Genomic DNA, 23,767 nt, shown 5'->3' with positions numbered 1-23,767 from the left:
TTTGAGAGACGCACTTGAGGATGACCGGATGCGGTAGCTGTGGCATGTACATGGTCCTGGAGGGGGGCACCTGAAAGGAGTTTTGTCTGCTGAAGTGCCGCTGATAGAGCTGCTGGAAGAAAGATAGAGGACTGGAGATGCAGGGTGGAAATTGGCTGATTTAGAAGGGAGTTTGAGCAGTTTTGATGGAACACAGAATCATGATGAGCACAGTGATAAGCTCAGACGAGGCAGATGGGAAGCAGACCAAAGAATTTGAGGAGCTGCTGGGTGAGGAAAGGTGGACGGTGGAAGCATGTGACTAGGAGAAGCCAGGCAGAGAAAAAGACGGGCGCGACGGAGAAATAGACTCAGGAACAGGTTGATGGGTTTGGAAATTGAAGATGGAGCAACAGCAGGTCTCGCTGAAGGAGAGAGGGAAGGAAAAAGGGCCGAGCGGCTATATCTGCAGAAGGAGGGGAGGGTCAATGGAGGCGACAACCCAAGTATGATCCCTAGGAGGATTGCAAGGGGGGCGAATAAATCGAAGACAGGACGGTGCGGCAGCTGGTGCGCGGGAAGACCGCGAGAAATCCACATGTCGCCAGGAAAAGGCCAAGGTCACGTGATTGGAGGACTTCTTTTACTGAGAAGCAATAGAGAGGCCTGTAACTAGATATATGAGATTGGATCGGATAGGATATCGAAAGTGGCATGTTTTCTGTCCTAAGTTTCTATGGCAGGAGGTATAAGTGTGTATCTGTTGGAGTATGATTAGCTCAGACCTGAGGCTTGAAGAATAAATATGATGCTCCCTGATGCGTCGGTGCGATAGATGGTCGGAGTGAATTGAGACGTTGATTGGCTACTTGGTGGTGGGAGTGAACGAGTGATAACGGTACACGTTTTGAAGTTACTACTCGCTGGTGTACTGTATCTAGGGAGACTATGCAGGACTGTGCTGCGACATAGACGTCAAGGAAATCGATGAGCTCGTGTCAGTATTCGTTCAGTGCGGCACTTTGAGCCGGTCAGGGTTTGAGGTTTTCCTTTCTGTATCGCACATATTTGAAGAAAGGTTGCGGGGGGAGACGGGAAACAATGATTTCCTCTCCAGGCAGGAGACTTAACGGACAGATTATGACGGCCACTTTGAACAGGAGGCTTTTTCAGCAGTTTGTCTTTCTGCATAAGCGAGTGGGCGTGATATCACGGATGTCACTGCCGTGGATGTAGGAGGTACAGCGTGTGTTCTCACGCGTAAGACAGACAGTCTCTTGTTACAGCATCTTGAGGACTTCTAATGAGAGACTTCATGATCATAGGTTATAGGAGTGTATGTAGTGACGAGGAGTTGGAAAGATCAAGTGGTATAGATATGAAGTGCAGATTCTGTCGGTTCCTCTGGTCAATTGTGCAGGACTAGAGGGTCAGATGGAGCAGGATGGACATGAATGGTCGCGTCTTCGCCTGCACCTTACAGACGCTTCATTAATGGAGAATCTTTATGAATACTCACAGCAGACTTCATCACGCTCTGAGATATTGCAGTAGGAGTGGCTCTCGCAGAAAGCGGGCTACTGGGGCTAGAGGGAGAGAAGAGGTGTGTGGAGATAGAATAGAATTCTCCACGCACGGAATGGCTTAACCATGATTGAGAGAGGAGTGGAAACCACAGATGAAGTGTACATGTAGGAATCAGTCCATCACGCGTTGCCTCAAAAGTACGAATTCTGGAAGAAGTGACTGCGAGGAGGGAAAAGCCCGGAGGTGATGTAGAACTGAATTTTGAGGATTTCAATAACTCAGTCATGGGTTAGGGGTTGTTATAAATGTGTATGGGTAGGGTTTTGTGGCCTGCCTTGTGCAGGAGGTCAGACTAGATGATCATATTGGTCCCTTCTGACCTATGAGTCTATGAGTCTATAAGCATGCTGTACCTCAAAACACAATCACTTGACATTGATGACATGGCAATTTAGGACTTATCTACAAGAACAATTAGTTTGTGGCAAGCTGGGAGTGAATCTGCCATGCACTAGCCTGCTGTGGACTAACTGTCCATGTGGATCCTACTGCAGGGTCCACATGGATAGTTAATTCGCAGCAAGCTCTTGTGTCCCAACTTGCCAAAAACTAATTGTTCTTCTAGATAAGCCCTTAATATCCAGCCTCTAACCAATACCTTTTGAGGAAGAGCCACTGAAAAGATAGTCTTATGCCAATTGCAGTAGCGTCTGATATCCTCCAACTTTGGATCCAGATCAATCAGGCTTTTAAAGCTCGTTTTAACCCTGAAATTAAATTAGTCTTGCTGGTAGGTTGATAATACCGTTGGACAGTGAATGGCAGTCAGACATGAATACTGATGCTTTTAGGTTTATTAGTAGCCTTTAATGTTTATCGCTGTTTGCTGCTGTCTTGATGATGTTGCTTTGAAGGGGCTCCACAAGTTTATTTCTGAGAAAACTAGGGAGTTGTGCAGGGTGATGGCTTTGTTTTCTGAGCACTTCCAGTACAGTCACTCCAGAAGATTCCGTTCTCACTTGTTCAAAGCGTACATGAAGTTCCTGGGGTAGACTGAGAGACACGATGGGCTACACTGTGGATGACTCTCTCATTTCTGTGGATCTTTTTCATTTTATGTCCAGATGGAACCATTTCCCTGTTATCTTAATGTCTGGTAGAAACAAGACACTGGATGAAAGTCAGTTGGCTTAGATTTAGTTCAGATCGATGATGGTAATGTTTATTGACAAGGAGAAGCATTGTTAAGAAATAGGAAATACTGTAACCTCTTTCTCAGATGAAGGCCTTTACTCATCTATTGCAGAAGTGTTTCACAGTGTTATACTAGACTCTGCTCTGGTCCTGGGTTCCCAGAGAGTAGCAGTAGTTTGAAACTCCTTTTATACTTGGCTAGCAAAAGTATAATAATATCTCAGCATGGACTGTGTTAGTTATTGATTCCTTTGTCATCTCAGTGTTTTAGAACTGGAATGTATTCTGTGTGGGTTTACCCCTGAAGACTTCTCCGAAGCTGCAGGGAAGACTGGTGTGAGCATGTTACACTTATGCTTTGGTATTTGCTCTGGCTGCTAGTTCACGTCTGGGTGAAAACTGGGGTGCTGTCCATTCAACACTTTATCAGTCTTGCAAAACTATCATGAAAGTGTAGTTTCACAGGCACAGAATCTACTTGCACTTTCCATTTGCCTCAGTGATTGATAATAGTGAAAAAAGGATATTTTACTCACCTGTCAAAAAAAAATTTCACCCTAGGCCAGGGGTTCTCAAATTTCATTGCACTGTGACCCCCTTCTGACAACAAAAATTAGTACACGACCCCACGAGGGGGGACTGAAGCCTGAGTCCGCCTGAGTCCCACTGCCCTGGGTGTGGGGGGCAAAGCCAAAGCCTGAGCCCCACCACCTTGGGTGGGGAAGGGGTCAAAACTGAAGCCCAGTGGCTTCAGCCCCAGCCAGGAGGCCTGTAACCTGAGCCCCGCTGCCCAGGGCTCAATCCCTCGGGCTTTGGCTTGGGCCCCGAGCCCCGGCAAGTCCAGCCCAGCCCTGGTGACCCCATTAAAATGTGGTTGTGACTGACTTTGGGGTCCTGACACACAGTTTGAGAACCACTGCCCCTGTGCAAATGGACAGGTACAAATTTGTGAGGCCTGCCCTGAATAGTCCCAGTAATTTCAGAGATCATGTCTTCCTTACGTCCTGTTATGATATCAGTTCTTCACAGAACACAATTAGTTATCTCTCCCAAGGGTGGAGTTTGCAGGAACTGGTTGACTTCTGTGACAGATCCACACTGCTGGAATATGTTGCTTGAAATGGATCTGAGCTTGCCCTCTTGTGCAAAACAGTGTAAGATACATCTTTGTTCAGGTTTTCCATTAATGTCAGGGTGTGAAATCCCTAACATTGAGTCTACTGGCTGGTTCTCCCAGTCAGAGAGAAAGAAAAGATTAAATGCTGTGGTGGGAGAAGGGAAGAGGTTTTACAAAGTATGAGTTCTCTAGTTTTTGGAAAATGATTGATGGCTCTTGACCTAAAATATGTAATGGGCACCCAGATGCTCTGGTGATGGATGTTATAAATATGTGTAAGAATAAATAATCTAGTATTATAGCATCAATATATTTTTAAGGCTGTCTGTTTGTAATCTGCATCTCCACTAATACTTCTGTACTTCAACTCCTATTCTGTGAAAGTCCATTATGGTACTCTGCCATTATGACACATACTTTTTTGTAGCATGCAGTTATTAGTTCAGAAGAGCAACTTGCTTGGGGGCAGAGGAGCATGTTGACATGGGGGCACAGGGGATATGAGAAAAGCTTATTCTATTATTAAGCAAATAAAATTGAGAATAAAGCTGAAGGGTAGCTCTTACAGCCTCCTTTACAGTCATGAGTTTTTACTTGTGCAAGTGTTTTTCCTTAGAAGTAGGGCCCTACCAAATTCACAGTTCATTTTGGTCAATTTCATGGTGATAGGATTTTAAAAATAACAAATTTCATGATTTTCAGCTATTTAAATCTGAAATTTCATGGTGTTGTAGTTGTAAGGACCTTGACCCAAAAAGGAGTTGTGGGGTTATTGCAAGGTTATTGGAGGGCGGGGGTGGGGAGAAAGGTGTTGAAGTACTGCTGCCCTTATTTCTGTGCTGCTGCTGGCAGTGACTCTGCCTTCAGAGCTGGGCATCTGGAGAGTGGCGGCTGCTGTCCAGGAGCCCAGCTCTGAAGGCAGAGCCACCGCCAGTAGCAGCGCAGAAGTAAAGATGGAATGGTATGGTATTGTCACCCTTACTTCTGCACTGCTGATGGTGGGTTGCTGCCTTCAGAGCTGGGCATTCAGCCAACAGCCCCGCTCTTAGGCCGCTCAGCTCTGTAGGCAGTGCAGAAGTAAGGGTGGTAATACTGCAACACCCGCCCTAAAATAACCTTGTGACCCTCTTGCAACTCCCTCTTGGGTCAGGACCACCAATTTGAGAAAAGCTGGTCTTCCCTGTGAAATTGGTATAATATAGAGTAAAAGCGCACAAAAGACCAGATTTCACGGTGGGGAAGGGACCAGATTTCACAGTCCATGATGCGTTTTTCATGGCTGTGAATTTGGTATAGGGCCCTACTTATAAGGCAGATAAACTTAAAAATCATTGTGGAAGTGAGGGGTTGCTTATCTTCAGAAGGAAGTTTATCATTCTCTTGTATGTATTTTGATCTAGTGATTAACCACAGCTGATTACATATAATTTTTCTTTTCTCTTTTTTCAGGGTTTTGTTTTTGCACTGAATGTAGCCAGGACGGACCCTTGTGGGCTTTAGCAGCCCGAGGACACTGTCAAAGGTAAAATCATCCAAACACCAACATATACTTGGAATTTTAAGGGGATATAGAGCAGAATTAACCTATGCTAACCTTTAATTGACTGGCATAGCAACTTCCCTTTCTCTTATTTGTGTAAGATTTTGGTAAATGCTTGATTATTTTAATTCTTGTTGGATAAAGATATGTATACTGTGGTGGTTTTTGGCAGAGTTCAGTTGCAAAAAGAGTATCAACCTTTTAGAAACAGTGAAAACATAGTTTCATCTGATAATTCAGGTATACTTCATTTTTTTTTTTTTTTTTTACTCCTGAGAGAATTCTGCATCAAAAAAAAATTGTGCACAATATTTTAAAATTCTGCAAATTTTATTTGCCAATAAATAAAGTGGAGCTCCAGAATAGCAGTAGGAAGCACGGGCCACTGAGTGCATGGAGGTGGGAGGTCACTCTGTAGCGCCCCTTCCCGCTCCCCCTCCCCAGAACATGGACTTAGAGGTGAAGCTGCACCTGACCCTGACACAGCGCAAGGGCCAGGTCTGATCCAGAAACACCTCGGGGCCCTGCCCCTTCAAATCAAGTGCACCAGATGTGGGCAAGCAAGGTCAGCCCAGCAGGTTCGAAGTGTGTAGGGATCCAGGTGTGAGATGAGAGGGTTCTGTGTGGGGCGATATGGGTAGTTCAGTGGGGGTCTAGGTGCAGGGGAGATCTGGATGCACAGGGTCTTGTTGGGTGGCGGGTTCCGGGTGCAGCAGCAATGGGACTCCGCAGGTGGGGTCCAGGTGAAGGTGGTTGGGGCTCAGCAGGGAGGTCTGGCTGTGGGAAGATGGGGCTCGGTATGTGTGTGTGGAGGGCATAGTGGGGGGGGGGGTCTGGGTGCTGGAGCAGTGGGGTCGGGGTTCAGGTGCAGCTGGTTGGGGCTTGGTGGAGTGGGGGTCAATGTGGGATGGGGGACAGTGGGAAGAAATCTGGGTGCAGAGGTGGGTGATCTGGGTGAAGAGGGGGTCTGGGTGTGGTGGTGGGGGCTAAGTGGGTAGGGACTGAGTGCAGGGGGGCTCTGTATTCAGGGTATGATACTTGGTGTGGGGGGCTTGTTTTGATGGGGGTGTGGGTATGGAGAGGGGTCCAAGATGCACAGAGGTTGGGCAGATTGGGGAACAGCTTCACGTACAGTGAGCACTCACCCTGCAATAGGGGCAGGAAGTGTGTGTGTGTGTGGGGGGGAAATTCCCGTAGCTGGGAAGGTTTCTGGTCCCTGCCCCGGCTGCTGCTTGAAGAAGAAGAGTAAGTCCCGTGCTACCCAGCCTAGCTGGGACTAGCAGCTGAGCCTGGCACAGGGTAGAAGCCACCAGCTGCGGTGTCCCCAGCCCTGACCAGTCTTATCCTCCACCCTGCAATTTACCTCTCTGCTGCCTGCTCTAGGCACCTGAAATGATGTGCCTGTGCTGCTGGGTAGGGGCGCATCACCATTCTTGTGGCTTCCCTTTGTTTCACCGCCAGAAAGTCATTGTTTCTGTGGGGAAGCAAAGAAATCTGTGGGAGACATGAATTCTGCCTGTGAGAGTGGTGCAGAATTTCCCCAGGAGTAATTTTTATGTTTCCAGGCACTTCTTACAGTTTTTTCAATAACCATCAACTCCATCTTTAAAATGTGGAAATAATTGTCATCTTTTTCATACATAAAAGAATGTTCTGAATCTCTGCCCTTCAGAACAGTGAAATTGTAGCACTCTGTTACAACATAACAAGTTAGTTCTTCACCATTTTATTGCCTTAACATGGTGCAGGGCCCAGGGTTGGGGCTGGAAGCAGAGCTAGGTGGCACTACCTTGCTACCCCCCCACCCCCTTGGGGGTTGGCCTGCGTGCCCCCCCCCCCCATGCTCATACCTGAATGGTCCTCCATGTCCCCTTAGGGGGGCATGCCCCACAGTTTGGGGACCTCTGCCCTAAGGTAAGAATTTGCAGGTATGGTAGGACCACTGTCAAGCTGACAGTTTTTTGATTAGCCTAGTAACCAGGGTAATATCACTGTATACTGTATTTGTAAAGCTGGCTTTTAGTGTTTATACTTAGATTATTTTCTATTAAGAGATTTGTTGACCTCCAATCTGTGTAATTATTCTTTACTGAGCACACCCTTTTTATGAATGAGGGAATATAATGATTATGTAAATTCTCAGCCATTTTCTTCTGACACTTTTTTAAATTTAAAACAAATAGTAAAATGGTCCTACTAGACACATTTCTCTCTTTAGAAAGAAAAAATGCCTGTGTTCTTGTCCTGAATGCAAGTCACTGACTAAGGTCCGAGCTGTTGCATATAGTGTATTATCTGATTAAAGGCCAAGACTTTCAGTGTGATTTGTGATGTTATGAGATTCCAGCAAAAATGTTAAACATGGCCAACCCTTCCTTTTATATTTATTTTTAAATGTTTTTTCCTTCCCTTTATTTCTTGTAGGCACTATTTTTGCATTTCTGCAGTTTTGCACAGATTCTGTTCCCATGCAAACCGATGAGGGAGAAATACTGGAGGAAGGCAGTCCCAAGGTCAGTGAGGTTTGCTTGAGCAGGAGCTTTCTTGCTGATACAGGGAACAGGCATTGTGAACACTAACTTCTGAACTGATTGTATTTAAAAAGTAGAATTGAACAAGTCTAGTATTACTACAGTATGTATATGATATCTGCATACACAGTACAGGAAATGTCGGGGATGGGGGGGGAAGAGGAAGCTCTTAAAAGAAACACTGAGCTTTTTCATAATCTTATCCCTTTTACTGGAACTGGAAGGCCCAAAGACTTAGTGGTGGGGATTCCCTGGCCCCACTCCAGCCTGATTAAAGCATTAGACAGTTGGGCCCTCAGGTCCCGAAGTCACGGTATATGTGTTGCAGGTCAATCCATGTGCTGGTGTTTTGAGTCTTAAATATTCCTTTACTCGACATCTCACATCTTTGTCTCTATGGGTTTATCCCACAAACGTCATACCCTAGCACGATACCCACCTTGGTAGTAACTGATTCCAGAGATGCATCATTGCATGAGAGGCTGTTTAGTGAGAACTTGAATGTTGCCAGAACAGTAATACATGTAATTGACCCAGGCAGTTGAATACCTTGCTCGGAAAGGTATTGCTAGTTTAGTAAGTTCACTGGGGAGATGTGAAAGGATACAGGATAGTCACTTTTCAAAAAGCTACTTCCTTTAGCCTAAGATGTAATTGTTCCAATTTCACAAATGACCTTGGCTCTTCTGTGTATTGACATGGTACGGTGACTAACCTACTGCTTCACAGGTGTTCAATTGTATTTTACTGTCCTAAAAACTATGATCTCTCCAGAAAGCTAGTTCAGTATTCACTTTACTACTAGTATGTGTAAATTGTATTGAATTTCATTTTAAATTTCAGCCAAAACCAAATTCATATTAGCTTGTTTGTGCTAGATTTTAGGTATCTTCTCACTACGTCTGAACAAGACAACCTTATTGAGGATTGGGAAAATCAGTCTAATTTTTTCAGGCTTTATTATTCCACTGAGACACATTCTTACGTTTTTTTTCACATATCTGCATACCTTAACAGAATAACAAATTATCTGAGCTATGCATGTACCTCAAGGTGATGGTCTGTTAATACAAAGAGAGCTGCTATGGTGAGTCTGTGGAATTTCTTGGAAAATGCTTGGGACAAAGAGCTTTTAAATGGTTTTGGGAGGAGGGATTGCTGAACTTCAGAGTTAGTCAATGAAAACCATAGCAGGTTCCAAACTGTTTTTAGAACAGTGGCGCATGTAATTGACTCAGGCAGATGAATACCTTGCTCAGAGGGATTTTGCTAGTTCAGAAAGTTCGCTGGGGAGATGTAAAGGGAAAAAGGATGGTGAAATCAGCTACTAATTCTAGAAGCTCTCTAGCTTTGTTTGATGAGCACTGTGATTGGTGCTTGTTTTTCAACAAAGTAAAAGAATGTATTTATGGGTTTCATTCTTCTGTGAACACATGAGGAGGTTGACTGGGAAAGAACTACCTAGTTTGAAAAGTGTCTTTGCCTCTATGAAAGCAAGCTTTTCTTTAGCACATTTAATTGTGGTGGTGGGGTTGGTAATGACTGCTTCCTTCCTGCACCCCCAAATATATTTTAAAAGGAAAGTTTGTATTTCTAGAGAGACTCAGAGTAACTGAACAAGTACACTGCTGGCTGAAACAACTCGTTACCATTGCAAGAAATTGGGAGATTTGTTAATGTGCATCTGCAGTCTGATTTTATTATTCAGATAGCTGTACAGCACTGGCATATATCAGAAATGGGGCAGGGGGCAAGCATTAGTACATCTAGATCTTCTTCCCGTCATACACTGGGCTAGATTGTTTACTAAAATAGATTTTTCTAGTGCTTTTTAAATGATTGTAGGTATGATCCTTCCTTCCCTCCCATTGGGAGACTTTTTTATTGTTTAAACGCCATTCAGTTGATATTTTATTTAAATCTTCCTCTTGATCTCAGTCTGCCATCCTTTCAGTTGTACCATCTTGTACATATTAAACTTTTCTTTGGCATTTGCAAATATTTGAAAGATAGCTATGTTCTCTGACCCCAATTTTGTATTCTAGGTGAGCCATACATACTGTTTAGTTACACGTGTGCAGATGTGAAGGAATGGGATTTTTTTAAATTTATCATAAGAAAAAAATTAGTTTCCAAGAAAAATAAGTGTATCCTTGTGGAATCAAAGTGGATTATATGGCTCTTGGTTCATTATTGCTTTGGTCTTGTGTCAGGCTCAGTCTCCGTGTTCTGGAGAAGTGTCCTCTTTCAAAATCATGGCATTAGAGTATCTATCTATTGTCTACACTTGCTCTGGACTGTCTCTGCCCTCCCTGGCCTCCAAGCATTCAATTATAAATAAAGGCTTATATGCAACACTTATGGATACGTGCAGTTCTGAACAATAGATTTGGCTACCTTTTTTTCTTCCCTGCTTTGGTGTGGGGTCTTTGTATCCATATTTTTGAGTCTTTAGAATCCTTTCATTTCCTCCCACTACCCTCAAAGTCCCACATTGCAACCATCATTTTTCTGACTTAAAAAAGAATGTCTTCTGAGTCCATAAATAATGATTTTTAATTTCGTGGTCACAGTCTCCTGGCAAACGCCTTCTCCTGTAGGTTTGGAGAAAGGACTGTGAGTCATGCGTGCAGTGCAGAGTGTATTTCATGCATTGATTCTTTCTTTGAAAGTACAATATTAACGCTGTGTCAAGTAAGGCTACACTGCTGCAGTTCATGGAGCTAACACCCAGTGTACCTTAGACCAGTTTTACACCAGTATAACTTTTAATTATTTCAGTGAGGATAATTTTGATTTACCCCACTGTGTGTATGAGATCAGAATCGGGTCTCACTTGTTTTGCACCCATTTAAAATATTAATTCACTTCTAGACAAATTTTTTTTCTTACTCCTGCACAAATGAGATGAAGGTATTGTAGCAAAACAAGAGGAAGAGTCCAGAGGAAGCTGCAGGGAGTAGGGGACATCTGGCACTTTTCACACTTGGAGTGATGTCGAAGGAAATTTCAGTTAGTGGGCTCAGTGTGTTAATTGGCTGTTTCTGGTATAATGACTAGCAGTGAAATGGTTAAGTATTGACATTTTATATTACTGTCTGATTCATAGCTGATTCGTTGAAGTAAAGGGAAAATTTATGCTTGTCTGTGCTGTCCCTCGCTACAAGCTCAGGAAAACTCACTGCATCTGTTTGAGCTTAGTTTTTGTTTGAGGTGATTTAGCAACTATCATGGTGTACATTTTTTAAAAAATGAAAGCTTAGATTCTGAAGTGCATACTCAGGACTCTGATGATAGAATGGGTTTACGTAAAAAAAAAAAAGATTTTTCACGAGCGCGAGAGAAAAATATAGCCTAATGGCATAGTGAGTGAGAAGACTGGAGAAGCTTCCTTCCAATGCATCTTAATCGTGACCGGCAGAACCCCCTGCTACTCCAGTCCTGGGCTCCACCTGCAACTCTGCCAAGTTGATGCTTGTGACATCCACTCTTATTCTAGTCTAGTCTAATCTTCAGCGGGTTTCTGAAGCATGGAGACTAGTATAATTACCTCTGCTCCACCTAGTCACTTACAATATGCTAAGATGACCTGCTAAAAAGAAATTGAAAACTGAACTAGACTGTATGGGACATTTCACGCTAGAATACAAAATGTTTCTTGTTATGTCCCACAAAATCCACTGGCCAGCTCTAAGTAGTTCTTTGTGTATGTGCCAGTGTTGCTCTTGCTGTAGTTGCTCGTGTATGTGAGAGAGGTTTTTATTTTTTTAAATAGTAGCAATGTCTGGGGCTGTGCATATGTCCTGTGGTTAGGAATCAATGCCTGCAGAAGAGCCATTCTCTTGGCAACATAAAGGGTACAGCTCGGCTGTAGTAGACTGCCTGATTGGCTTTGTTGATTGACTGGTAGGAAGAGAGATGTCCTGTGTCTCCTTGAGCTTTCATTTGAGGACATAAAGGGTGGAGTGGTTGAGACCCTCCCACAATTCCAACTTACCATCTGTGGCAGCAAGATGGAACCTACTGAGTGTCTGATCCTCTATTTCTCCTAGCTTCAAACTCTTCTTTTAGAAATACTTTGAAGAAATAATTTTTCACCCTTCTTATCTTGTATCAATTCTCTAATTTGAATGTTTCCCACACAAAAATAAAAAAAAAAATCAGAAAAATTCCCCCCTGTGCAGTAGGGTGAATTGTCTTGTGCCAATTGCTATAGTGGACTCTAAACCTTCAGGGTTTATACCTTGCCCCACATATGATGGACTCATTCATCTGGTCAGTACCCTTTATGCCAGCAGGAGAACCACATCCTAGGTATATTTTTCTTATCAAGAACTCATGCATGCAACTAAACCTTCATCTACTCGAGCAATTGATTTGTGCCACCTCGGATCCAAAGTAGACATCCACCTCCAAGGAATCCAAAGGGTTATCCTCAACAAGTGCACCTTTGAGCAGACACCATGCCTGGGGTCTAGCAGCAAAAGGAAAGCAGGGAAGAAAACTCCATTCAAATGGACAAAGGTCATATAAATGCTGATCATCCTAGGATCAAGGCTGTTAGGACTGGCCACTGCTGTCTCAACATCCCTGTAGCCAACTACCACTTTTGCACTGGCCTTGGGACCAGCTCCTCCAGCACCAACACCCCAACACAAAAGTGAAGCCAAAAGAAAGGACTGAGTGGAGATTTAGTACTATTCCAAGCATAGAGAGGTATTGCCCCTTAGAAAGAATACCAAGAAATGATCAAGACACCACATATTATCTTGCTCCCATCTGAGAGCACGAAGATCTTTTTGGTAAGAGAACTGATTAAATGTTCTACTCCTTAGAGGACTCCAGGGCCATCATGTGATTACTGAGCTTCAACATACCAACCTGCTTTGGGAAGCCCTACAAATATCAGCCACATTATAGACAGACAGCTTGCATCTTCCCAGGATGGGGAAGCAGCATATCTATTACAAAAACAATCACAGTACTTGAGGAAATGTCTGTCATCTGCCTCTGTTGCTCTCCCTGTCCTGTCATCAGATGCCAGATTTGATGGGAGTGTCAGAAGCCACATGACCCCATCAGGTGCCAGTCTTTTTGGGGTTTGCATTTGCTCCCATTCCATTGAGCTTAGGCCGATATCACCTTGGACAGATGAGTGTTGGAGATAGTTGCTCACAGCTACCCTATTCATTTCCACATCTTCCCTTTTACTACCCCTCTTCTCTGTCAGTCTTCAGGGACCCCTTCTCATGAGAGCAAATTACAAAAAGTGGCATTGTTGCTTTGTCTGGGAACTTGGAAGAGGTTCCTTAGGAGCAAATTTGTTTTCCCTGAAGAAAGGGGGCTTTCATCCTATCCTCGACCTGTGGAGACTGAACAAATATATACACTACCTCAGATTCAAGATGGTAGTGCTTGCCTCAGTCATTTTTATGGCCTGAGACTAGTTTTGACTTGCAGGACATGTACTTCCATATAGCAATCCACCTGGCCCACAGGAACTACTTGAGATTCATGGTGGTATCAAATAGCAATACTAGATATTGGCATTCAGAATTTACACAACGCCAAGAGTATTCACAAAGTGCCCAGCAGTGGTAGTGGCCTCTCTACCTGAGAAGGGAAGGCAGGGCTTACATGTCTACTCCTACCTAGATGACTGGCTGCTCAGAGAGATCACAGCAGGAGGCAGCAGTGAGCTTGGAATGCACTCTCTCTCTGTGTTGTTCCAGCTGGGCCTCCTAGTGAACTATGAAAAATCATCTTTTCTTATCCCATAGTGTAGAATTCATAGGATCTATGATCGATTCCAGATCAGAAAAGACTTATCTGCTTGAGGACAGGTTTGAGTTGTTACAGGCACTCCTTCAACTGATAGACTGAGACAATATGGAGTTGTCTTGTATGTGTTTGCTAACGTGTCCTAACACTACATGTTGGAGCTTGCTAGACTTCATCTTGGTCCTTCCAACTCTGGGTCAGGTCAGTCTGTTCTGAGAGACACTGAATAGACAGGAATGTTTCAGTGCTCTAGCATGTCATTGTAGAGCCGGCTTGGTGGTTGGACCGCGCAAATGAACAGAGATCCCACAAACATTTTCCTCCTTTTCAGTCCTCTCCCTGACCAAGACACTGATCACAGATGTATCATGAGCAAGCTGGGAGCTCACTCGGATCTCTTATAGATTCAAGGGACCTGGTCCCTGGATGATATGGAGCTACAAGATATGGACATCCTGAAGCTCAGGGCTACTAAACTACTCTTCCCTATCTGTCCTCTGAAATTCAATAGTGCAAATCTTCATAGACAAAAACACTACAAAAAGAAACAAAGCCATCAGGTTCTGGACTTGGTGCCATCAGAGCGAGGTGACCACCAAGCACTTCATGTCGTGGGACTTCCTGAGCATGCAATCTGTGACCAACCTTAATTGGTCCCTGCACAGTTCTATAATGGAGCTCATATTCCAATTTTGGGAATTCCCACTGAAAGACCAAGGACAACACGTCAGAACTTCTGCTCCAGATGTGGACTGAGACCAGGATAATTACCAGATGCTTTTCTCCTGCAGTGGAACAGGCCTACTCTTCGCCTTTCCACCTATTTCCCTGATTTCCAGAGTGATCTCCAAGTTCAAGAGTCATTATCATTGCCCTGTATTGGCTGCAGCAGTTCTGACTGACAGATCTCTTTAAAAATGTCCATTCAGCCTCTGATCCAGTTTCCAGACCCTCTGAACCTGATCTCGCAGTACCATAGCTAGGTATTCCATCCATATCCGAAGTCACTAGACCTAAGAGCATTAGGGATAGAGACTACTCCCTGTAAGCCCAGGAAATTCTGTTTCAGAGTACAAAAATATCTACCAGTCAGTCAAGCTCCTCTAAATCAAAGCTCTTTATGGGAGGCTCTGGCTTAGACACTGAAGATCTTCGAGTATCTGTGACACTTAAAGGAAGCTGGTCTTTCATTTAGCTGTAAAGTCCACTGAGTGGTATTCTCAGTTTACCATCTGCCTCTGCAGTCATGCATGGTTTATTCTCATCCCATGGCATCTACATTTTTACTCACCAGTCAGGGAACCTGCTCCTGCCTTACTTTGGTTCTCCTGAGACTTACGGAACCTCCCTTTGAGCCTCGGCCAAAATGTTTCCTGCACCATCTAACTCTGAAGTTGGTGGATATCACTTCAGGCAGGAGAGTGATAGAGCTTCAGGTGCTTATAATCAGCCCTCCCATACTACATTTCATGAGAACAAGGTAATGCTGAAGCTTCACTCCCCGTGGCCCCCCCCCCCCCCGAAGTTCATTCCTAAGGTGGTATACGATTTTCATCTAAATCAGTCAATCAATTTAACTGTCTTCCCAAAACCACACTCTGCAATGTGAGAAAAGAAACTCCACATAGTCAATGTTTCCAGGGCTTTACTTTTATTATATTGATATGCCCAAATCATTGACTGTTGCCCTCTCTGTTTATTGGCATAGCTGGGCATTCTAAAGACTAAATCATCTCTTCACAGAGAATATCAAAATGGATAACATTCTCACTCTTTTACCAGCTGGTTCGTGTATCTCTCTCACTAAACATACAGGCTCCCTCAATCAGAGTTCAAGGACCATCCTTCACCTGTGTCAATATCAGAAATCTTATAAGATGGCAATGTGGAGTAATCCAGTGACCTTGTCAAAGACTATGTCTTTGACTTAGTGGCTAATGCCAAATTTGGGATAGCAGTGCTATAATCATTGATACAGCTGGAACTCCTCATTCCCACTGTCTTGAAGGGATATTGTTTGCTGGTCATTTACAATATAGTGGGATCCACACTGACACATTCAAAGAGAGAATGGTTGATTACCCTACAGTAATTGTGGGCTTGTGGTGTGGTTTTTGTTCTATTTTATTTTATTTTTTTTTTTTTGAGAGAGAGAGAGAGAGAGAAAGATTGTTGCTAGTATGGATCCCACAACCCACCCTCTGTCCCAGCTTGAGGAATTCTCAACCCCACAGGCTTCAAGCTTCAAATTGCATGGGAACTGAGGGTACGTCTACACTACGGGATTATTCCGATTTTACATAAACCGGTTTTATAAAACAGATTGTATAAAGTCGAGTGCACGCAGGCACACTAAGCAGATTAATTCGGCGGTGTGCGTCCATGGTCTGAGGCTAGCGTCGATTTCTGGAGCGTTGCACTGTGGGTAGCTATTCCTTAGCTATCCCATAGTTCCCGCAGTCTCCCCTGCCCCTTAGAATTCTGGGTTGAGAGTCCAGTGGCTGAGGGGCAAAAATCATTGTCGTGGTGGGTTCTTGGGTAAAATGGTCGTTCAGTCATTCTCTCTCGGGAAAGCAAACGCGGACAATCATTTCTCGCCTCGTTTTCCCATATGCTCCTGGGCAGAGCCATAGGCACTGGCACCTGAGTGGAGTCCCGTATGCAGCTTTTTTTTTTTTTTTTTTTATATTCTTTTTTTATTATCAGGTCACCTTATTGTGTACTGTGTGGATGGTGCGGCGGGACAGAGACACGATACTCCTAGTCGTCTACACACGCCAAGACGATTTTAAACGTTGCTTGACTTATTGCATTGATAGCAGATGGATGTTATCAGAGTCGTTCTTGTACCTGTACTGCTGCCGGGGTAAATTGGCAATGATATAGATACGACGTTTCTGTCCCTCTGTATCTTGTACTGCTGACTCAAGTCATGCGTGCCCCATTACTCTTTGGGACTCGTCGGTATAATAACAGCAGGGAAGACCGATCAAGGAATAGCTAACAACGCAGAGGATCATGACTCCCTGTAGCCCTTAATCAATTCACCTCCTTGTATGGTTTCTAAAATATCAGTCTCAGTCTGCTATGAATGTGGGGCAAGTCTACTAGAAACCAGAGTGTATCTGAGGAGCCCAGGTGCTCTGTGGTCAGTCCACCAGACAATGTGAATGAGCTTACATGCCTTCACCGGGGGTTGCCCTTGCAACAACCCACCCATTGCCTTCCCTCCTCCCTAACCTTCCTGGGCTACCGGCAGTGTCCCTCCATTTGTGTCATGAATAGTAATAAAATGCAGGAATATAAAGAAACACTGAGTTTGAGTGAATTCAAAATGAGGGGAGGCAGCGCGCCGTGTCCATGCAGTCCAGGCAGGACACAGAATCTTTTCTTATACACATGAAAGGGAGGGGGCTTGATTGAGCCTCAGCCCAGTTGCTATTGATGAAGGATGGTTATCCAGTCCGTCTGTACCATCACTGGGAGATGACAGGTAATCATTCCTATTTTTTACCCAGCCCCCCCGCCTCGGCGGCCTCACCTCAGGCCCAGCCAGGGTATTCAGCAGTTATTAGCATAGGAGCACCTCACGGGTGATAAGGACCTACCAGTCCTACTGCACATTCTTGCCACCTAGGGAGGCGAGGCTAGGATGCCCGATACTGCGGTTCACCTGCTGCAGCATCACGTCCTACCAGCAGGCATCAGTAGACATAGGGTGACACTGAAGAAGTCAAGAAACGATTTCTTCCTTTCTTTCACGGAGCGGGGGTAAATTGAGGAGCTATGCCCTGATCCACACTGGGACAATAATGTGTTGAACCTACAGGCATTGGGAGCTCAGCCAAGAATGCAAATACTTTTTCCGGAGACTGCTGTGGACTTGTGGGATAGCTGGAGTCCTCCATACCCCTTCCCTCCATGCGAGCGTTCCATTGAGTCTCTGGCTTCCTGTTACGCTTGTCACGCAGCCCACTGTGTGCCTGGAGATTTCTTTTTTCAAACGCTTGCATTTCGTCTTCCTGTTAACGGAAGCTCATGATAGAACCCCCCAGGAAATTTTTTTTTTTTTTTTTCCGCATACAGCGATCAGATCCAGTATCTCCTGTACGTCCATGCTGGAGCTCTTTTTGATTTGGGACTGCATTGCCACCCATGCTTATCAGAGCTCCACGGCGGCAAACAGGAAATGAAAAGCTAAATTCAGCGGGGCTTTTCCTGTTTACCGGCCACAGCATCCGAGTTCAGGTGCTGTCCAGAGCGAAGGTCAGAGTGGTGGCACTTGTGGATACTGCCTGGAGGCCGAGTACCGCGAATTCTATTTCTGGCCACACTACCTAAATCCGACCGTTGTAATACTGATTTAGCTGACTCCTCTCGTTGGGGAGGAGTACAGAAACCGATTTAAAGAGCCCTTTATATCGATATAAAGAGCGTTGTAATGTGGACGGGTGGACGGGTACAGCGTTAAATCGGTTTAACGCTGCTAAAATCGGTTTAAATGCGTAGTGTAGACCAGGTCTGAGAGAAGGTCTCAGCCTCTCTGCCCTTTGTGCCCTGAAAAAGGAGCACAAGGAGGTACCCAGGTATAAGCATGGTCCCTGTAGACACTGCTGGTCAAAAGACTCCGGTCTCATTTGCACAAGGTACATGAGCACCTATGATGGGCTCTACACTGACTACATTTTGGAGAACCACAGTTATTATAAGATAAGTAACTGTTCACTCTTAGCACCACAGAATACATCATTTTGGTGTGTATGTCTCTCTCTCTCTCTCTCTCTCTCTCTCTCTCTCATATATACCCAAAACTCTGTTGTAATGATAATCCTGCACATAAGACACCAAGTGCAGTAAGTTACATTTTCACAGATAGTATTATTTTGAAGTCAGTTTTAAACTTTATACATACATAGGAAAAATGTGACTTGCAGTATTTGATAAGCTGGTTCAATGCTATAAGAGCATTTCCGATATCTGTGACATCCCAGAATATGGTGTATTTTGGGGTAAGGAACCCAGAGCTGGCCAGCAGACTTTTTATATGATATTAGTTTTATACTTATGCTGCGTGCCACTTATGGCATTAATAGAATCAGTCACCATATATCTTTGTAGCAGGTCACTTTTAAGAGTAAGTATGCATGCATTTCAAACTATGAATAACACTTCAGAGGGCATAAATTGGAAAATGAAATTCTGCAGAAGAGTTTTATCTGCTTGAGTCTTTCTGACATTAGTAAGTGATGTGGACATGAAATCACATTACCATGAAAATTGACTTTGAAGTATAGGTGTCTGTTTTTGTTTCCACTGGAGCAAACTTCAGTGGGAACAGGTTGAGGCCTGACATGAGCTTTAATATCACTGGAGTGCTTCAGTCTTTTCTTGTTTGCTTTCTCTCACTTGTTTCCCTGTCACATTTTATTTCACTCTTTTCCATTTAATTTTTATAATTCTTCAGTTCTCCTGTTTTTTCATTTAGTGTTTCAGTAACTGATGCTACACATGTAAGGCCTCTAGCTGTATTCATATGCTCCTGATGTCATTCAGACATCTGAGAATTGATGCTTTTACTGCATTTTCACTAGTGCTTCTTTTTTGGCCTTTTTCTAGGTGCGTTCCTTTGGGTCAATGACTTGTTTCAATGATAGGTCTCTTCAGCAAATGGAATTCTTTCAAAATTGGCTGTTTTTGTTTTTTTGTAAGAAGTTGAATTGGTTGGAAGACCTCATCTGCTCTCTTAGCTGAGTTGCTGTTTGGCCTTTGTCTCGGGAATCTTCTCTGTTAATTCATTTGGTGATTTAAGTCTGTGCTTTTCTCCTTGTTTACACAGTCAGAAAATGATCTTTTTTGTTAACATGCTATCAGGATTGGGAGGACAGCCAATATCTGCCATGATGTGCTGATGGTTCTAGTAGTTTTCCAATGTTTGTGCCATGCAGGGAAAAAAGAGCCAATGTAAAAAATCAAGTTTTCTAAATGAGCCTAACACTTGAGATCTAATAACTGTTTTCAGGGAACATGTAAGTCTGATTTAACAGGAAGAGTGAGTTCCTTTGCACTCAGAGTGATCTCTAAGGGTATGTCTACAAGACGAAATTAATTTGAACTTGTTCTATTCAAATTTTCAGAAGCGATTTTATACATTTGATGTTGTGTGTCCCCACTAAAGCACTTGAATTTGGTGGAGTGAGTCCACAGTACCGAGGATAGCATCGAATGTCGGAATGGTGCACTGTGGGAAGCTATCCCACAGTTCCGGCAGTCCCCGCCACCCATTGGAATTGTGGGTTAAGCTCCCAGTGCATGTTGGGGCAAAAACATTCTCACGGGTGTTTCTGGGTGTGTGCCGTCACTCGCTCCTCCCTCTGTGAAAGCTATGGGAGACGTCATACTGCCAGCAGACAGTGCAGTTCAGTGCACCGCCTGTCTCCTGGTACTATGAATCCACTTCGCACGTCCTCTCATTTTTCTATCTACTCTTTTACCTAACCATTTCCTGCCTTTTTTCGGGTACTGTGAATCAAGCAGCACAGCTTCCGCTGCAAACTCTGCTCTCCTGCTCTTGCATCATTAGCTAATTTTTCCATGTTGTCTGTCTTGGGCTCGCGTGGAAGCTACAGAAGTCAACAATTTCCCGCAGTTTTTCGGCCATCATGAACTGAACCGGCAGCTTTCACCACAAACACTACTTACGCTTCTGCTGCAAACTCTGCTCTCCCGCTGTTGCAGCTCTTGCAAGCTTCCTGACTCCATGAAAGCTAGAGAAGACAACCAGTTACCACCTTTTATCGGCCATCTTGAACCGAACAGCTCTCCTACGTTTCACGCCCTTTTTCCAGGATTACTCATTCAGGTGCCATAGCACGGCAAGCATGGAGCCCGCTCAGATCTCTACTGCAGTTTTGACAATTGTAAATACCTCGCACGTTATCCCACAGTATATGCAGTACCTGCAAAACCAAGCGAGGAAGCAATGACAATGCTATTACTATACTTAGAGGACATGGACACAGACGTTCCTAGAAGCACGGCATGTGTTTGAGATTTCTAAGGGAGCAGGACACTTCAATTTCTACGAAATACAAGTAGTCCTGTAATATGTAGCTGTGTGGTGATCCTCTGGGATTGTGGGAAAAGAGGTGAAAAATGCAAATTCAAGCCATTTGTTGATTCTTTCTGACTTGAATTTTAAGTGCAGGGCCTCCTAGTATCTGTAGACAGAGTGCTAGCTCAGTGTTTGTGATGATGGTGTGGTACTTCTACTGAGGGTAGGAGAGGAAGGGGAAAATGGTATGTCTACTGCACTGTTGGCAGTTGTATGAATGCCTCATGATTCAGAGTTTTGCCATAAGTATTTACAAAATAGTGTTTCAGCTGAAGACACAGAGAGAGGTGCAAACTGAAACTGTGATGACTTTAGGCAGCTTTTCAATGCACTTTCTCTACAGTTGCCATTTCCAGGCAGATGAAAGTGAGTATTAACCAAAAAAACCCCAACGATAATCTAAAAATATTGATTTCCCCCTATTCTTGTTTTGGTTCTCTCTACAGTGCTGGACATCAAGCCCTCTTGAGAAACTTTCCTGTAGATATTTCTGCTGCTGCTTCATTTCCGTTCCATTTAACCACCTGTTCTGATTTGTCAGCCTGTAATATTCCCTCATATCATTTTCCTGTCCTTATCCCTGTGATTCGCTCCAGCTTTACTACCCTTCTGGCATCTGAATAGAAAACTACAGTTAAGACTGAGTTGCTTTTGATTTTTTTTTAAAAGTTCTGTTCAGGAGTGTGTCTGATTTGTTTAAGTCAAGAACTATTCAAACCCACTTTAGTGTGCGGGGGCTGAAAAAATATATTGACCCATATTTAGGTGTTTCTCAAATGGCTAAATCACTGTCATCAATTCATGAATCTACTGGTGGTAAAGCACACACAGAAGGTTAGCTTTGTTAACATGTGTAATTTTCCAGCTGAGAAATTGCAAATTATAATATTTGTAAACAAAATCTTAGAATTTTTTTGTGAAAGAGGATTGAGAAAACAGAGTTTTGCTACCTGGCTGCGCCGGCGTTTCGGAAGATGGGCACTGAACTGACTGTACTGAGATATGCTATGACAAGATCAATAATAAATGCAGAAAAGGCAGAAGTGCTCAATAAATATTTCTGTTCTGTATTTAGGGAAAAAACAGATGATGCAGTCTCATCATATGTCCATAACACACTTTCCATTACATTAGTATCTATAGAGCAGGGGTCGGCAACCTTTCAGACGTGATGTGCCAAGTCTTCATTTATTCACTCTAATTTAACGTTTCGTGTGCCAGTAATACATTTTAACATTTTTAGAAGGTCTCTCTCTATAAGTCTATAAACTATTGTTGTATGTAAAGTAAACAAGTTTTTAAAAATTTTTAAGAAGCTTCATTTAAAATTAAATTAAAATGCAGATCTTATCAGTTTAGTGCAGTGGTTCTTAACCTGGGGTGCACGCATCCCTTGGGGCAGGGCCGGTGCAAGGATATTTTGCACCCTAGGCAAAACTTCCACCTTGTGCTCCTCTCTCCTCCCCCCACCCCCGCACATCGGTTCATTGAGGGGCAAATCCCAACCAGTCCACTCACTGGCTTTGCCGGGCTTGGGCCACCTTCCAGAGGCACCGGAGAGCCAGAACATCTGGCTTGCAGCAGCAGCAAGCCCCAGCCATGGAAGAGCCAGCGCGGTGCAGGGGGACAGCAGCGCTGCAGAGGTGGTGGTGCCACTAGCGGGGAGCAGCCACGCCCCACCTCCCCTCTTGCCCAGGCTGCAGCCCGGTGCCCCCCGGAGGGGGGCTCCTGCAGGCTGCAATGGATGTATGTGGGTGCCAGCCCCCATGCACCCCCCTGTCTCCCCCCTTGCCTAAGGTTACCGTATTTCAACAGTCAAAATAGAGGGGAGAGCCCTGCCCTAGCCCTCATCCACTCCCTCCCACTTCCCACCCCAACTGCCCCCGTCAGAACCCCCAACCCCCCCGCTCCTTGTTCCCTGACTGCCCCCTCCTGGGACCCCTGCCCCTAACTGCCCCACAGAACCCCACCCCCTCCCTAAGCCTCCCTGCTCCTTGTCCCAACTACCCCCACCCTAACTGCCCCCCCTTGGACCCTATGCCCTACCTGTCCCCTGACTGTCCTAACCCTTATCCACACCCCCGCCCCCAGACAGAACCCCCAGGACTCCCACACTCCATCCAACCCTCCCCCTGCTCCCTGACTGCTCCCCGGGACTCCCCTTACCATGCCCATGCCAGTCAGACGCTGGCTCCTTGTGGAGGCAAAACACGCTGCTGGGCTGCTGCGTGCACAGCCCCTCCCCCGCAGAGTGCTGAGGCAGTAGGAGGGGCAGCGGCAGCTCACACTTCCAGGAGCCACAGAATCCAAGTGCGGTTTGGGGAATGGGGGGGGCATCTGCCCGGGCTGAAGCCCAGTGGCCCCCCCGGGGGGTCCTGCAGTGAATACATGCAGGTGGCGGTCCCCGTGCACCCCCCAGCTCCCTCCTCACTCAGGCTCTGCAGCTCCGGGGAGTGTGAGCCGCTGCCCCTCCTGCAGCAGGCTCAGGGCCCTGCGCCCCGGCGGCTCACACCCCCCAGAGCCGCAGAACCTAAGCACAGTGAGGGGGGACACGCCTGCTGCCGGTCTGGGGTCCCGGCCACTGGCCCCACTCAGCCTCCTGCTGGCCTGGGGTTCCGTTCACTCAGCCAGATATAGAGGATGTTACACAGAAGCTACTAAAGTTAGACATTTTTAAATCAGCTGGTCCAGATAACTTGCATCCATGAGTTTTAAAAGAGCTGGGTGAGAAGCTTTCTGAACGATCAGTGTTGATTTTCAATAAGATTTGGAGCACTGTGATGACTCTAGGCAGCTTTTCAATGCACTCTCTACAGTTGCCATTTCAGGACAGGTGAAAGTGAGTATTAACCCCCCCCTCCCCTCCCCCCCCAAAAAAAGGTAATCTGGAAATATTGACTTGTCCCTTGGAGTTGGAGTTGAAGCTGGAGAAAATTGGAAGAAAGCTAATGTTGTGCCAAGTTTTAAAAAGGGGAAATGGGATGACC

The 23,767-nt window shown here is 44.8% G+C and overlaps 1 protein-coding gene across 3 annotated transcripts in view; it reads left to right on the top strand.

The window, feature by feature from the left end:
* Positions 1-23,767, top strand: part of TNRC6B (trinucleotide repeat containing adaptor 6B) — a 283,665-nt gene that overhangs the window by 42,234 nt on the left and 217,664 nt on the right. For all 3 annotated transcript variants that reach the window (XM_075068137.1, XM_075068133.1, XM_075068124.1), the window contains exons 2-3: positions 5,267-5,339; positions 7,782-7,870. In XM_075068137.1, the coding sequence (XP_074924238.1) occupies positions 7,836-7,870 (35 nt within the window). In that variant the 5' untranslated portion in view covers positions 5,267-5,339; positions 7,782-7,835. The remainder of the gene's footprint in view (positions 1-5,266; positions 5,340-7,781; positions 7,871-23,767) is intronic.

Source organism: Chelonoidis abingdonii, chromosome 1 (assembly GCF_003597395.2).
Source record: "Chelonoidis abingdonii isolate Lonesome George chromosome 1, CheloAbing_2.0, whole genome shotgun sequence".
Classification (NCBI taxonomy): Eukaryota; Metazoa; Chordata; order Testudines; family Testudinidae; genus Chelonoidis; species Chelonoidis abingdonii.
The sequence above is the reverse complement of the archived record's forward strand: the minus strand, read 5'-3'. Positions and strand labels throughout refer to the sequence as shown.